The sequence below is a fragment of the Pseudophryne corroboree genome, chromosome 5, assembly GCF_028390025.1.
Source record: "Pseudophryne corroboree isolate aPseCor3 chromosome 5, aPseCor3.hap2, whole genome shotgun sequence".
NCBI lineage: Eukaryota > Metazoa > Chordata > Amphibia > Anura > Myobatrachidae > Pseudophryne > Pseudophryne corroboree.
The window spans coordinates 244999937-245015204 of record NC_086448.1 but is presented as its reverse complement, the minus strand read 5'-3'; the positions used below and the strand labels follow the sequence as shown (position 1 = coordinate 245015204).

At 42.2% G+C, this 15268-nt stretch overlaps 1 protein-coding gene across 2 annotated transcripts in view; it reads right to left on the bottom strand.

Annotated features, from left to right (window-relative positions):
- NR1D2 (nuclear receptor subfamily 1 group D member 2) overlaps positions 1-15268 on the bottom strand; it is a 68326-nt gene that overhangs the window by 18348 nt on the left and 34710 nt on the right. For both annotated transcript variants that reach the window (XR_010177673.1, XM_063922217.1), the window contains exons 2-4: positions 7511-7819; positions 5619-5707; positions 4455-4599 (exon numbers count right to left, since the gene is read on the bottom strand). Coding sequence is in view for 1 of the 2 variants with exons in the window: in XM_063922217.1 (XP_063778287.1) it covers positions 4455-4599; positions 5619-5707; positions 7511-7819 (543 nt within the window). In the remaining variant the exon portion in view is untranslated. The remainder of the gene's footprint in view (positions 1-4454; positions 4600-5618; positions 5708-7510; positions 7820-15268) is intronic.

The following is a 15268-nucleotide window of genomic DNA, read 5'->3' as shown; positions in this document are numbered from 1 at the left end:
AAGGTGGACCTTTGACCAGATTGAGACTCCTCTGGTAACTCAAACGGTCTCATTTTAAACTCAGATCTTGCCGCCTCCCTCTCTTCACGAGAGGCGGCCAACTCTGATTGCAAACCAACTAATACATTTGCAAGCATAGCCCATGGAGGGTCCGGAGACGAACCTGGCTTTAATTCTGGAGTGGAAATCGTATTTGTAGCTGTATTAATAACACATACTGTACATGTGGTGGATCCATCAGGCAACACACTTTTACAGACATGACAGGAAAATTGTTTCTTAGATTTTGCTGGTGTCTTACTCATTATGAAGACAGACAATACAAACTACCCACAGACAGTTTGCACGACTCAGTAATAACACTAAGGTTCTTTGTATATTATCAGGCAAGTGCAGTGCACGCCAGCAAAAAGAAAACTGATCCCCAAATTCCCCTAATACCCCTCTTAAGTAGAGATGTAATATAGGAATCCTGGAACAGACAGGAGAAACATTAAGTATGTTAATACCAAATTTTCCTTTAAAGCTTAATACTGCTAATGTGTCTCCCCCCCACCCCCACGACCCCGTGTATAGCAGCGGGTCGGAGGCACCGTGGGACACACCGCATAGAGCCGTGTGAGCGGCCTATACCTGCGTAGCCAAGGCAGCGGGGAACTCATCGGCCGCAGCGGGGAACTCATCGGCTGCGGCGGCGCTGGGAGCGGCGGTCAGCGGGAGCAGAGAGCGTACTGCATAGAGCCGTGGAGCGGCCTATGCACACGCGCTCCAGGTCCAGAACACACACAGCATAGAGCCGTGGAGCGGCCTATTCCTGTGTAGACAGGCAGCGGGGAACACTCGGCTGCTGCGGCGCTGGGAGCGGCGGTGAGCGGGAGCAGAGAGCGTACTGCATAGAGCCGTGTGGCGGCCTATGCATACGCGCTCCGGGCCGTAGGATAACACACAGCATGGAGCCGTAGAGCGGCCTATACCTGTGTAGAGGCAGCGGGGAACTCATCGCTGCTGCGGCGCTGGGAGCGGCGGTCAGCGGGAGCAGAGCGTACTGCATAGAGCTGTGGGGCGGCCTATGCACACGCGCTCTGGACCGCAGGATAACACACAGCATGGAGCCGTAGAGCGGCCTATACCTGTGTAGCCAGGCAGCGGGGAACCATCAGCTGCTGATGTGCTGGGAGCGGCGGTCCGCGGGAGCAGAGAGCGCACTGCATAGAGCCGTGAAGCGGCCTATGCACACGTGCTCCGGGCAGCGGCAATGTATCTAGGATGCGGCGCTGGTCCTCCATCAACCCCTAGCGTGATAACGCTCAGTCCCCAATACAATCACTCAACAGTGGGGCGGCAGCGTAAGCTGACCGCCCCTCTCAACATACCTGGACAGTAACAAGGTCTATGACGGGGCTTTTCATTCAAGCTCCGTCCAGCTTCTTGCAGGCAGCCAGCACGTGGTGTGAGGGAGCTCTTTACAGAGAGGTCCGACACTCACAGCTGCTCTCAGCAGCTTCCACAATCCCTGACCCACGCCTCTCAGAAGGGGGGAAAGGATGTGGCAATCATTTAAGAAAAAAGAAATAAACTTAGAAAAAAAAAAAATTCCAAGACCTGTGGACGAACTCCACTATGCCTTCTAACTGTGTCGAGCACAGAAAAAACACTGGGGTGCTCGAGGATATGGAGGGGAGGAGTAGTCTCAAAAATTAATTTATTCAGTGCCTTCTTCCGGTGGAAGCCGTCCATATCCCCAAGAGTACTCCAGTGACCCCTAGTGGATGAAAAAGAAATAATAGTACGGCTAAAATGGTCCCACAGTCCTGTGTGTGTGTATATATTTATTTATATACACACATATACATATACAGACCAGAGTGCCTGGCTCTCCCATTAAGACCGCGTTACTGCACCGGGTTCCTCCAAATAATAGTCACATAAAGTCCAAAGGTGCGGCACTCCTAGCGGCTTGAATAAAGGACAACAGCAGGGCATGCGTGTAGACAACGTTTCAATGCCTTTATTGCGGCAAAAAAGACCTGATGAAAATGCAGCAATAAAGGCATTGAAACGTTGTCTACACGCATGCCCTGCTGTTGTCCTTTATTCAAGCCGCTAGGAGTGCCGCACCTTTGGACTTTATTTTTTATATATATACATATATATATATATATATATATATTATATTGAACCCTAATTAATTTTTAATTACGTTGGTGGCACAGTGGAAATAGAATTGGTGGGCCAGTGGGTATAAAAAATGTAATTGGTGGGCAGTGGACGGAGACGCTGAGCTCCCGTCAGCAGCTCAGCTAAAAAGCCGCTGGCGGGATAGAAGCCGCTGACGGGGAAGAAGCCGCTGCCAGGGAGGAGGAGCAATGTCACATTGTGAACCTCGCATATCGCGGCTCCGCACACACATGCCATGATGAGCGATGTCACAAGTGACATTACTCACATTGAGCATGCAGCACCTCCGACTACCGACCTGCAATCAATAAGCGCGGGTGTGCGCATCGTTGATTGCTAGGACCATACACACTAGACGATGTGAATGATATATTGTTCACAATCGTCGGTATCGCCCATATTGGTCAAAATAATCGTCTAGTGTGTATGGCCCTTTACTTTTGCAAACAGTTTAATGATACTGTAATGGATTTTGCTTAAGAACATTTCTCTAAAGCTCCCTTGAGAAGTTTGCATACCTTTATCTGTTTAGCAATCTAGGCTCAGTAGGCTGAGAAAGTGTTACATACTGAGTCAACGTACCGTAGAGCTCCCATATATAATATTCAAATTAATGCCTTAAGTTTGTTAGAACAAACAAGTGCAATACACAATCATATATCCTTTACAGCAGGTCATACTTATTTTCTGCAAATATCTGGAACACATAGTTGTTCTTTAAAAATGTAAAACCCTACTTACAGTGTTAATTTTGATACGGATTTTAATTTTAGTTTTATTCTTAGTCGCTTTTTAGTTAAGATTTAGTCAGTGGATCTCAGCTTTCATTTTAGTCAAATTTTTGTCCTGAAATAAACTGTAGTCGACGAATACTTTTAGTCAAATTTTCGTCAACAAAAATTAACACTGACTGTGACACACAGTCACATCACACAAAATACAATTGCCCCCTACTTCGTAAAGTGTGTTCAAGTCATGAGAGGAAACATGAATGGTAGATTTATTTTTTACACTTATGGTGCAAAGTTCTGCGTACTTCATTATACTGTAGCACATACTGTGTGACTTTACAATGTTGTCTTTCATTAAGATTTTAAAATAACATTGGGGGTAATTCAGACCTGATTGTTGCAGCAAATTTGTTAGCAGTTGGGCAAAACCATGTGCACTGCAAGGGGGGTAGATATAACATGTACAGAGAGAGTTAAGAGTTGGGTGTGGTGTGTTCAAACTGAAATCTTAATTGCAGTGTAAAAATAAAGCAGCTAGTATTCACTCTGCACAGAAACAAAATAACCCAACCAAATCTAACTCTCTCTGCACATGTTATATCTGCAGTGCACATGTTTTGCCCAACTGCTAACAAATTTGCTGCTATGATCAGGTCTGAATTACCCCCATTGTGTGTAGGCAAAAGAAAGCAGAGAGAAAGAATGACAAATATATAGGCAGATCAAAGGTCTGTGTCAGAGTTGTACGCACACCCGATTATTTCTCAGCTGAGAATTATCGACTGACCGCAGAAAGTACATGGCACAGTGTATTGAACCATAAGTAGTGATTAATATAATACATTAAATGCATCAATTCACCATTGTGTAAATATTCAGCAGATATTTAATAAATCTCAAGCAATAAACAGAAACGATTGAGCATATAAATGATATATGTTAATAATATCGTGACAGCATAGATTGCAATGTAATCAGTCACAAGGAGAGTGTCTGCAGGTTCCTGGGCAACCATTTGGCCTCTGTGCAGACCGGTGTGTGGGAGATGGGTGTTCACAATGGAAAACAAGAAAACCTCTAGTGTAAGATGCCAGCGTATGAGAATACTGTTAGATGATTCTCGGAGTATAAATTGGCAGGGATCCTGGCCCCTTTAGCTGTAGGGTCACTCTATCCAAAGTCAGTGAGGAGAGATAGGAATCAGATATCTCAGGTGTACCCCAAAGGTGAATCAGTCTGCACCTGCGATCCCGTACGCTTCCTACGACTGATCTGCAAGCGATGCTATGCCTGTGTACTCGCCCAGCCGCCGGTGGGCGTGTCAATACCAACTGAGGTGGATGCAACATCTGCATAATTTCACAGTCACTGCGAGCACGCTTCGCAACTGCAGCAGCATTGGCGCACAACTCTGAATCAGGCCCTGTGTCATAAAACAATAGGCACAAATACAGCTAGAAATCTGAATCATTTTAGTGGCCTAATTGTATTTTTAGAAGATAACAAGGGCCAAACACATGTAACAGAGGCCTTACGTCTACATACCATCTCTGGACATGCCGACAGACAGACACTTCTTGAAGCGGCATTGCTGGCAGCGGTTGCGGTTCATCCTCATGATAGAGCAGCTCTCATTCTTGAGGCACTTTTTGTATTGGATGTTCTGCTGTATGCTTCGTCTGAAAAATCCCTAAGAGCACATCATCTTGTTATTAAATATTTGTACTAAACAATGCACTTAAACAGCATAGCCCAAATAGATTATTTTAAAACAAATGATAATTTATCTAAACTTAAAATTGATTAGGTCTGAAATGGCGGTGACCCCCTAGCTTCTCCCCCATGACATTGGGCATATTGCTGTCCCTAAAAGTCTGTTCCACTACTTTTGGTTTTTGTAATTTTGTTTTACTTTTTGTTTTAGTAATTTTGTATAAGTAATTTTGTTTTACTCTTGGTTTTACTTTTTGTTTTGGTAATTTTGTGATCTTGACCTTGCCTGTTTCCTGACCATCCCTGACTGCCAATGACCCTGTTTTGCAATTCATTTGAACCTGAGCTGCCTGTCCTGATCTTTGGCACGTGTTCAACTTCATGTGTGTCTTGTCCCTTGTACATGGGGCGCACAACCTGTGCAAAGTCCATCACCTCCTTGTGAAGGTCCCTGGTGAAGACTGAGATGGAATGAGATTCCATGACTAAGGTAAGAGAGTGCCAACACACTCCCAGCCTGTTACAGAGACCTCAAGCTGTGACCTCTCCCAAAATATGTGACAGTGTACAAAGAAGTTTGCATGTATATAATTAATATTTTTATAATTATATTATTCATATGGCACTATAATGGCCCCGCGGCACCTAACAGGGTACATAAACAGGAACAGTATGAACAAAACAAGAAAAAAAGGTGCCTTACAGCACAGAACAATGTAGGACATGGAATTGGTTTATAAACATTGCTGTATCAGCAGTCATAACACCCAAACAAGCAGCAGGGCCGCAGAACCCAAGGGTTAGGTGCCGCTGTAGACAGTGGGGAGAAGAAAACGGTATAAGTGAGGGAAAAGCATGATGGAAGAGGGCCCATACATATATTATATGTTTTTAAACTGCAAAGCATATTATGGAGGTCAGAAACTGCTATGTTTTTGGAAGTATGGTTTGAAATGGAAAACAATAAATAGCATAGAATAGGGATGAAGTGGTTACCTTACAGCCTTCACAGGCATGGACTCCATAGTGGAAGCCAGATGCTACATCCCCACACACTTTGCAAAGGAGTATCATTCCACTGAACTCTAAAATATCAATGCATCATCGTGAGAAATATTATGGGCAGTTTGTGCTCAAACAGTACTTATACAACAGCAAATAATGGGAGAACCACAATGCAAGTAATCCCTCTAGGACTATACGCAAGCTTCTGCCAGTCAGAAATATATGGAAGTCTCCATACTAAGCCAGGTATTTAACCATTTGTACAACTACAGTCCCCTGTTGTCAGATAATTCTATAAATATATGCAGGGATGTTCCAAGTAACTATTTCTACAACGTAATAATCATTTTTAAACTTTTAATTTAATGAGTTTTATGGTGAACTAAAATATAGTAGTGCACATACTTTAAATGCAAATTATTTTGTTGATTTGTTTGCTTACTCTTTTCTTACGGTACAGCAACACTGTAGATTACTCTGTGCACCTCTATGGGCTGTGAGAAAAGATCTGCAATGTTGGTGGATGCGAGGCGCCAAAGAACAGTTGGACCGCCGGAACCTTGCAGCTGAGCCATCATCGCTAACTGAATACTGCCCAAGAATTATTAACACTTACTTATATAGTGCTAGCATATGTAATTGCGCTTTACAACTGTTAGCAAAACAGTAATAGAACCGTAATAAAGCAAGACCAGGTAGTAAATGACAGGTAAAGAAGTAAGAGGGCCCGAAAGATTAGAATGTGTATAAAACTGAAATATGAAGGAAATTACCACTATTAGACTCTTATTCATTCTGTGGGTTTGGAAATAGATCAGTAGAGTAAATATTCTCCTTTATGAACAAATCTTTGAGAGCATTTGCTCAGAAGCAGGACTATACCAAAGAATTATTCTTATTATTATTATTATTCCCTCTTCTATACTATCGCTTACATTAGTTATACAATAAATGAATCCAGTAATGAGATGAAATCAGAGATATATTATGGGTGAGATTCAATCGTACATGAGCTGCTGCGGGCTGCTCACACTGGCCCAAATGTACTAAGACTTAAAAAGTGATAAAGTGGAGACATACAGAGCGAAATTAAAATGTTTATCTGCCGGCAGCCACTAGATGGCGCCCAAGCCGAGCAATTCAATTGTGGCTCTGTTCAGGCGCGATGGCTGCTGGCGTATGCATTTCAGGGGGTGGCGAGCTGAAATACGTGAAAAGTGACCTGTTTGGATGCCCAAATTGCAATTTTTGCGATTGCGCCCAGCACTTTGGTCGGGTTTAGCTGCTTTACGCAGCTAAACCCGACCTCTATGGGCGCAATTAACGTGAAATAATTAAAAATCACCCCCACGATCTCCCATAACTTTAGAAGGGAGATCGGGCACGATAATCAATTGAATATCGGCCAAAGAGTGATAAAGAACCAGCCACTCAGTTCCTGTCATTTTTCAAAGACATCCTGTAACATGGCAGTTAGGAAGTTGATTAGCTGGAATTTTATCACTCTTTATCAGTCTCCACTTTATCACTTTTTAAGGCTTAATACATTTGGGCCACTGTGCCAGTTACTGTAGGCTGATCTCTACTTTATGGGCTGCAAGGTTACATATGCCGCAAAGTTGCCAGAATCCGTGGCATCTACACTTGTATGCAATTGATCAGTCACTATGTGCACACTTCAGCCTTCTACTGTGGCAGTAATTCAAAGTTGCCAGAATCCGTGGCATCTACACTTGTATGCAATTGATCAGTCACTATGTGTACACTTCAGCCTTCTACTGTGGCAGTAATTTTTTTTATTTCTTTTTTTGTAACATTTCAATTAAAATTAGCAAAACCAGACATAAAAAAATTGACTATTAAAAGTTTGCAGAAGCACTTACTAGAGGTGACTCCTGCATGGCATTTGGTTAGGATTTCTGCACTTGTATAAGTTGTTTTTATGCACAGTGTGTCCACCTGCTGGTTCCTTGGAGTTTCCTCAAGGCTGGAGTTGAGACATCCATTGGAAAGGTCACTTCTGCTGCTATTCCCACTGCTGCCACCATTACTCCCCTCAGAAGCAGAGCTGCTCGGGGAGGATGGCAGAGAGGAGGAGGGTGAAGACAAGAAACTGCTGTTGGAGCTCTCGCTGTGGCAGGAGGAAGGGCTGGAGACTGAGCTTGAAGAACTGATGTATGCAATGACACCACCTAGGCAACACAACACATAACCAATTCTTAAGTCCAGGTGGTCATATATCAAGTTTAAATTGTTTAAAGCTACAAATCCACTTGCATCAAAATGCATGCATTTAATAGCAGACCTAAAGATAGAACATATGTAAAACAATTTAAATTTAACATTCACATTTGTAATTGCATTAGATGTAAAGGACATGTAGGGAGGTCAGAGGAAATATGGGTTGGGGTGTGTGTGATAGGCATGTAAAAGGACATATAGACAAAATGCATTTGGGGAGGTCTAAGGGGAGTAGGAAGAGGTCTGAGGGGCATTGGAAAAGGTCTGAACGTAACACAAATTATGTGGGGTTTATGATGGGGATTTAATAGGCATGCAAAGAGATCTGATGGTAACTTGGGCTGTCTTACAGGCACGGTGGTAAGGTCAGATGGGCAAACTGGGACATGTCAGAATATATATGGGATCTGAAATCTTGTAGGGTCTCTGGGGCATGCAGGGAGGACTGAGGATAATTTGGGGGGTTACTGAGGCACATGTGGGGGGGCCTGATTGGAATATAATAAGTTTGTGGGGAGAGCTAATAGCATCTGGAGAAGTCTGATGGGCATGTAACGAGCATGTGAGAAAGTCTGTTGACACGTGGAGCCACCTGCTGGGAATGGGAGGCTCTGAAGGGAATGTAGTTTAGTGTAAGGGGACTATAAATGGCATATGGGGTGGTCAGGGGGGCGATCTGATGGGCTTCTATTGCACATGCATGGAGCTCAGAGTGACATATGCAATAGTCATGTAAAGGGGCATGTAGGGATTGATTGGCATGTGGAGAGGTGTGAGGAGACTTTAAAGTGCATTTGATGTCTGATGGCATGTGGTGGAGCCATCTGATCGGTATGCAAGGGGGGGAGGGGGGGGGGGGGGGGGGGGAGTCTGGAATTAATGTTGCACCTGAAGGCTTGTGGGATCCTTGGAATTTTCTGAGAGCGTGTGGGAGGTCTTACTGGCATGTGGGTTGTTACTGAGCAAATAGCAAAGGATGTAGGTGACCTGCGGCCTTTCTGCCATTTGCACTGGGCCTAACAATTTTTGATGGCAGACTTAGTTCCATGAGTGGGAATCAGCACAAGAAACGTCTCAGAGGCAGGAAGGAGTGATAGTTTTCATACTGGTCATTCCTATACAACTTATAACTATTATTAATATGTACTAGATATGACTTATCAAACTCTAATTTCAATTATTACCGAAAATACTTAAAACAGTTGCCTAGACACAGTTGAAGCAGTTATTTTGTGGGCTGAATTCAGGATAATGTAGAGTATTAAATCCCTATGAACAAGTAACACTGCGGCAAAAAGAATCACAGCACACATCAGCAGCTTTGTGATTATACCGGCAGATTCTCAAGGCGATCAGATGGCAAAACTATGGCACTACTTAATTGAGCACTATAACCTTATCAGTATAATTTATAAATGAGCAGTGTATCATGGTAGGTTATATTATAATTTGATACAATTATACAGGTGTAACTTTTAAGTACAATGCTGTACTTGACAACACAATTTCCTGGAACCAATTTCACACCAACCTTACGTCACCGCACTGTGTTGTTACAATTGCGATGTTTAAAATCCTTTTAAATATACTGGGATCTCCTGGGCAGGTAATAATACACTGCCAAATCAAGGGGACCCAATATTCCCCTGAGGGTGCCAGGAGAAGTCTCAGCCATTTCCAGTGCAGGGCTGGTAGCCATTGTAGTGTGGGGGCATTCTGTGCTTGTGAGGGCTGGTTCCACTATGACAGAGGGTTGCCCCATGCTGCAGGTTTCACTGTTAATAATGGGTAAAAACTCAAGCTGCCTGTGGATGGTTTCCACTTGAGCATCCCCCACTGATCATTGTTCCTGTCATACTCCCTAGTGGAAACCAGCGCAAGCTCAATTTTAATTTTTATTCATTTATTCTTAACATATGGAGGGTCACCAATTTATTTTAGGTTAACTTATTTGTGCATTGTTATGCAAAAATTGGAGCCTGTAACACATATCCACCTTCATTCTGAACTAGATTTGTAAGTGTATCCGTGAAATAACACCATCATGTACTCTGCAATTGACTTTGTGTTAGCGGATGTTTGATACAACAGCATATGCTTTCTCCCTTAGCGACTTTGTTCTTATCTCAGGTTACATAATTCCCTAGGGGCAGTCCCCCTCCCTCCCCATGCTAAAAACACATGTTTCATTTAGAATGTCCTTGTGTTTCCTTTAAGTGTGATCAAAGCCACTGAAACACGTGTTTGCTGCACCGCACTGTATCACCAATAATCTATTCTGTAACTTGTACTCTAGAAAGCACATGTACATATATTATGTTCTTATATTGTTTCACGGTTATCTTCTCAAACACTAATACAAACAGCTCCTATCTTTAAGCATTCGTAAAACAAAGGCCCTAACTGTGTGAATTATTAGCAGAAAAGGTTTACTAAAAATAAAGTACAGTTTACTGAGTGTTAACATTTTGGATGACTGATGGTATAAAAGCTTTAATGGAGAAATCGGAGAAGGAAATAAAATCTGCAAAAAAACTTTACAATTTGAAAATTTGTGTCAAGAACCTGCAGAATTAGAGGGGAATTAAATTGTCCGCGATGTGGTAATTTATTGTGGATCAATTTTTTGCGCATATCGGCCCTCATTCCGAGTTGTTCGCTCGTTGCCGAGTTTCGCTATATTGCGATTAGTCGCTTACTGCGCATGCGCAAGGTTCGCAGAGCGCATGCGCTTAGTTATTTGACTCAAAAGTTAGGTATTTTACTCACGGCATAACGAGGATTTTTCATCGTTCTGGTGATCGTACTGTGATTGACAGGAAGTGGGTGTTTCTGGGCGGAAACTGGCCGTTTTATGGGAGTGTGCGAAAAAACGCTGGCGTTTCTGGGAAAAACGCGGGAGTGTCTGAAGAAACGGGGGAGTGTCTGGGCGAACGCTGGGTGTGTTTGTGACGTCAAACCAGGAACAAAACTGACTGAACTGATCGCAATGGCTGAGTAAGTCTGGAGCTACTCAGAAACTGCTAAGAATTTTCTATTCGCAAATCTGCTAATCTTTCGTTCGCAATTCTGCTATGCTAAGATACACTCCCAGAGGGCGGCGGCTTAGCGTGTGCAATGCTGCTAAAAGCAGCTAGCGAGCGAACTCGGAATGAGGGCCATCATGCAAAAAGTACTGCAAACATGGCTTTTTACCAGTATGCGTGCTGCGGTTCTTTAACTTATTTAATTGCAAATGTATCTAATGTGCGAAAATGGGATTTGTGTGATAATTCTTGCCTGCCTGTATCACCCCAAAAATGCCAAAATAATATAGGATAACAGTATAGAAGTGTATTAGTGGTCATAATAAAAGTATTTGAGATACTTTAATCGGGTGAAATAGCTGTAACATGCACTTTTTTTTTTTTAAAGTGAAGAAATGAAAGCAAGTGATGTTCAGCAAATTAAGTGCTCAGATTAAATTAGGGGTGCATACAAATATGATTTTGGTCATTTTAAGCCACTTTTTAAAAAAAAAAAACTTCCCAAAAAAACTATTACTCCTACCTGCAAGCCCAAAATCATTTGTCCTACTCATAAGGCACCCCAATATACCTGTCCCATACCTTGTACCCCAATTTCCATAATTTTGCACCCCAAAAATGACAAGCAATTATTAGCCAATTACAAATAATTTACAACTTCTAAGTGCCAAATGAGATATTAAGGGGGGTGTCCCAGTGGTTCTGAACCAGGAGCCTCAATCAGTATGGATCACATCAGAGATGCGATCACTTACTGAACTATTAATTCCCAGTGCGCATGCGCAGCAGCCGTACTGCAAGTGAATACACAGTGAGATGCAATCATATCTCACTTATGCGAACGCCTCTGCCTGACTGACAGGCAGAGGCATTCGCGGGGCAGAACAGGGTGGTGATGCGGCGACTTAGCGTTGGGTGGGCATGTCGTCAGAATCAGGGGGAGGGTTTGTGGTAGCCGCTTGAGCTCACAAGCGGCCGCTGTGGCCCAGAAAATGGCCACCCTGCGCCTGCCTTTGCAGTCAGCTGGCTGCGGAGGCAGGGGGCATCCACAAATCAGCGAAGCAATTATAATTGCATTGCTGCCAGGTATTTACATGCTGGGTGGCCTTGCCCTGAGCTGGGTGGCCCCCAGCATGCAGTCACAGCCAGTTGCAGTTGTGCTAAAATAGCAAACCTGCAGCTGAAGCTGATTGAGGGTGCAAATCCCAACATTTCTACCTTAAAATAGGGATTTTTCTACAACTTTTTACCTGCTCAGGAGGTGCTAAAAAATTTTTTTTACGTTAAACCTATGGGTAATTATCTCTGGTCATTTTCCACGGACAATTGAATAGCGGCTTCTCACAATTTGCAATAAAAGCCCAGTTTTTATCGCTAAAAGACAGGATTTTGTGGACAGTTGAATTCCTCCTTAAGCTGCTACATGTTTTTAAGACCTTGACAAATGGCACTAAATATAATCTTCTGGCTATCTGAAATGTTCAGTGCTGCTATTAATAGTCTAATGATCACGTGGGTCCGACTCACTTGTTCATACATGACACTTGTCCCTGAGATGTCACGAATGTCTTTGTGTACCTTTAGCTGTGATCAAAGCTGCTAAAACACGTGTTTTCTGCTCAGCATTGTAATATTGATAATCTATTGTGACTGGAAACGTGGGACTCCTTCAGTTCTAAGCACATGCACTCTCTCCTTATTCTATTGCACTGTTTCACATTGATAGATGAATTCCATTTCTGATGCCTTATTTGAGCACAAGAACAGTATGAATCACATGCATTATCAAAAGGATTTTAGACATGTTTAAATGAAGTTAAACTGATGTTATGTAAGTGTTACAGAACAAATAACAAAGAGGAAATAATTATAAAATCCCAAAAGCTCTAAATTTTATCATAATAATCATAATTTATAGAGATTTCCAATGTCTAGATTTGGGCGTTTTGTTTCTGACTTTCTGTAGAACATCAATAGCACAATCGTTTAGCAATATTAAACTGAACTTTTTTAAAAAAAAAATTCTATCTGCAAAGTTCGCAGAATTGTAAACTTTGAAATTGTAAAAATTGCTGTCACGATTCCTCAGACTTAGGGGGATATCTAATTACCCCCGATAAGCCGGCGCATGCTGCGGCTTATCTGGGAGTTTGTTTCACCTGCCTTCACCTGTGTGTTTTCGGGAGAAAGGGTTTTTTTCTACAGGCGATCAATCTGGATAGCCTGTAAAAATAAAAAAAAATAAAAATTGGTGAAACATCGGAAAAAAGTCAGAAAAACTGCAGTTTTTCGGAGCCAATGTTTTACCGGGGATATTTGGATATCCCCCTTAGATGCACATTTCACAACGAGTGATCGACTTATTACTCTAACTAATCTTAAATGGTGCTTCAACCAATCAGCTCCTGCCAATAATACTCATTGTTAAATATGCCGCTTAACATGGATGCCCGACAAGACCATAAAGAAGATCTCCACTTAAGTTTTCCAAATAAAACCCCCTGACTAGCATAACCACAGAGTTCCTGTATCCTGGACCCCTAAAAGTCATCTCCTGGGTCTTTAAAAGATTACAGCAAACAGTGCAAACATATGGTGCACTTTGACTGTAAGAGATGTCGAACAATCAATGGCCGAAATGTATTAACCCTTAACAAGAGATAAAGTAGAGATGGATTATGGGGTCTATTTACTAAACCTAGGATGGAGATAAAGTGGACGGAGATAAAGTCATAACCAACCAGCTCCTAACTGTCATTTTTCAAACCCAGCCTGTGACATGACAGTTAGGAGCTGATTGGCTGGTACTTTATCCCTGTCTACTTTAGCTCAGTCCAAGGCTTAGTAAATAGACCCCAAAGAGTGATAAATGACCAGCCAACCAGCTCTTTTCTGTCATTTTTCAAACAAAGTCTGTGACATGGCAGTTAGGGAGCTGATTGGCTGGTCATTTATCACTCTTTATCCATCTCCACTTTATCTCTTGTTAAGTCTTAATACATTTGAGCCAATGTTCTTGATACACTTCCAATCTACTATAGAAAAAGACCAACCACACAGGTTATCTTGACACTCTTCACTGTTACTTTGAATTTGAATATGTAGTGGTGCTACCTATTACCACAGTGTATATACACAATCCAAAGAATAGATACAGGGTAATTGCAAGGTGCACTGGTCAATTTATAATATAAAACATAACTTACATTAATGACTAATAAAACCCTAGAAAACCCCACAAAACAAACCCATACAATGGTGAAATATTGGTTAAAACAAAATGTATGCAAAAGAAAGAAATATTGTTTAAAATAACCAGGTACTATATAATGTCACAATACGTAGAGGCTCAAAGCTTAATTGTACCACATGGTATTGAATAAATCACTCACATTAACATAACATGCACATATGTATTTAAATTACATATAGACCAACTAATAAAAGCTACAATCATTTGTTGTTTAAATACATTATATGATAATTGTCACTTCATTAACTCACACTAGGTACAGGTTGCACATTATTGACCCATGACATATTATGATATATTCACTATAGAATCAATGAATCATGAGTTATGTGAAAATACAATTCATTTGCCATTAATAATAGCCACGGAGAAATGTACATCCTGTAGCAGACTCAGCATCATACTGAAAAATTAGGATTTATTAAAACCCATAGCTACACAGATTTCTTCCAGTATTATGTTATAGTTATCCTTCAACACATATGCTGCAAAGATAGCAAAGGGGATTCTATTGAAATGCTGACAGCTGGGATCTTGGTAAGTATTTTAACCCTAAACCTCCTGCAGCCTAACGCCACCACCTAAGGCAGCTGATGAACTATGCAGTAATGGCTGATGGGGATTGCACCTACAAGATACATGCCCACCGCCATGGATACGTCTTCCGCCGAGTGCCGCTGATAGTGCAGAGATCCGGCCCAGCCGTCACGCACGGCTGCAGCATCTGTTGACCCTCTGGGTAGCTGGACAGTGCTGCTGATGCTGGGGACTTCTTAAATAATATAGCACCTCATAAAACCATATTAAGTATTCTCTGCTGTAACACATTAAACATTGTCCCGTCCTCCTGTTGTGCCCAGGTGTTATATAGGAATAATACACACACACACACACACACACACACACACACACACACACACACACACACACACACACACACACACACACACACACACACACATATATGTGTGTGTGAAACAAAATAACAAAACAATATAATACCCCCATGGTGGACACACACCTCTATACAAAAGAGCGCTTGTATACTTTTCCGCCCAGCGGAAATTCATTGTGGCTTCTGCCATCGCCGCTTTGCATTTCGTTCCGCCCTGACGGTTTAT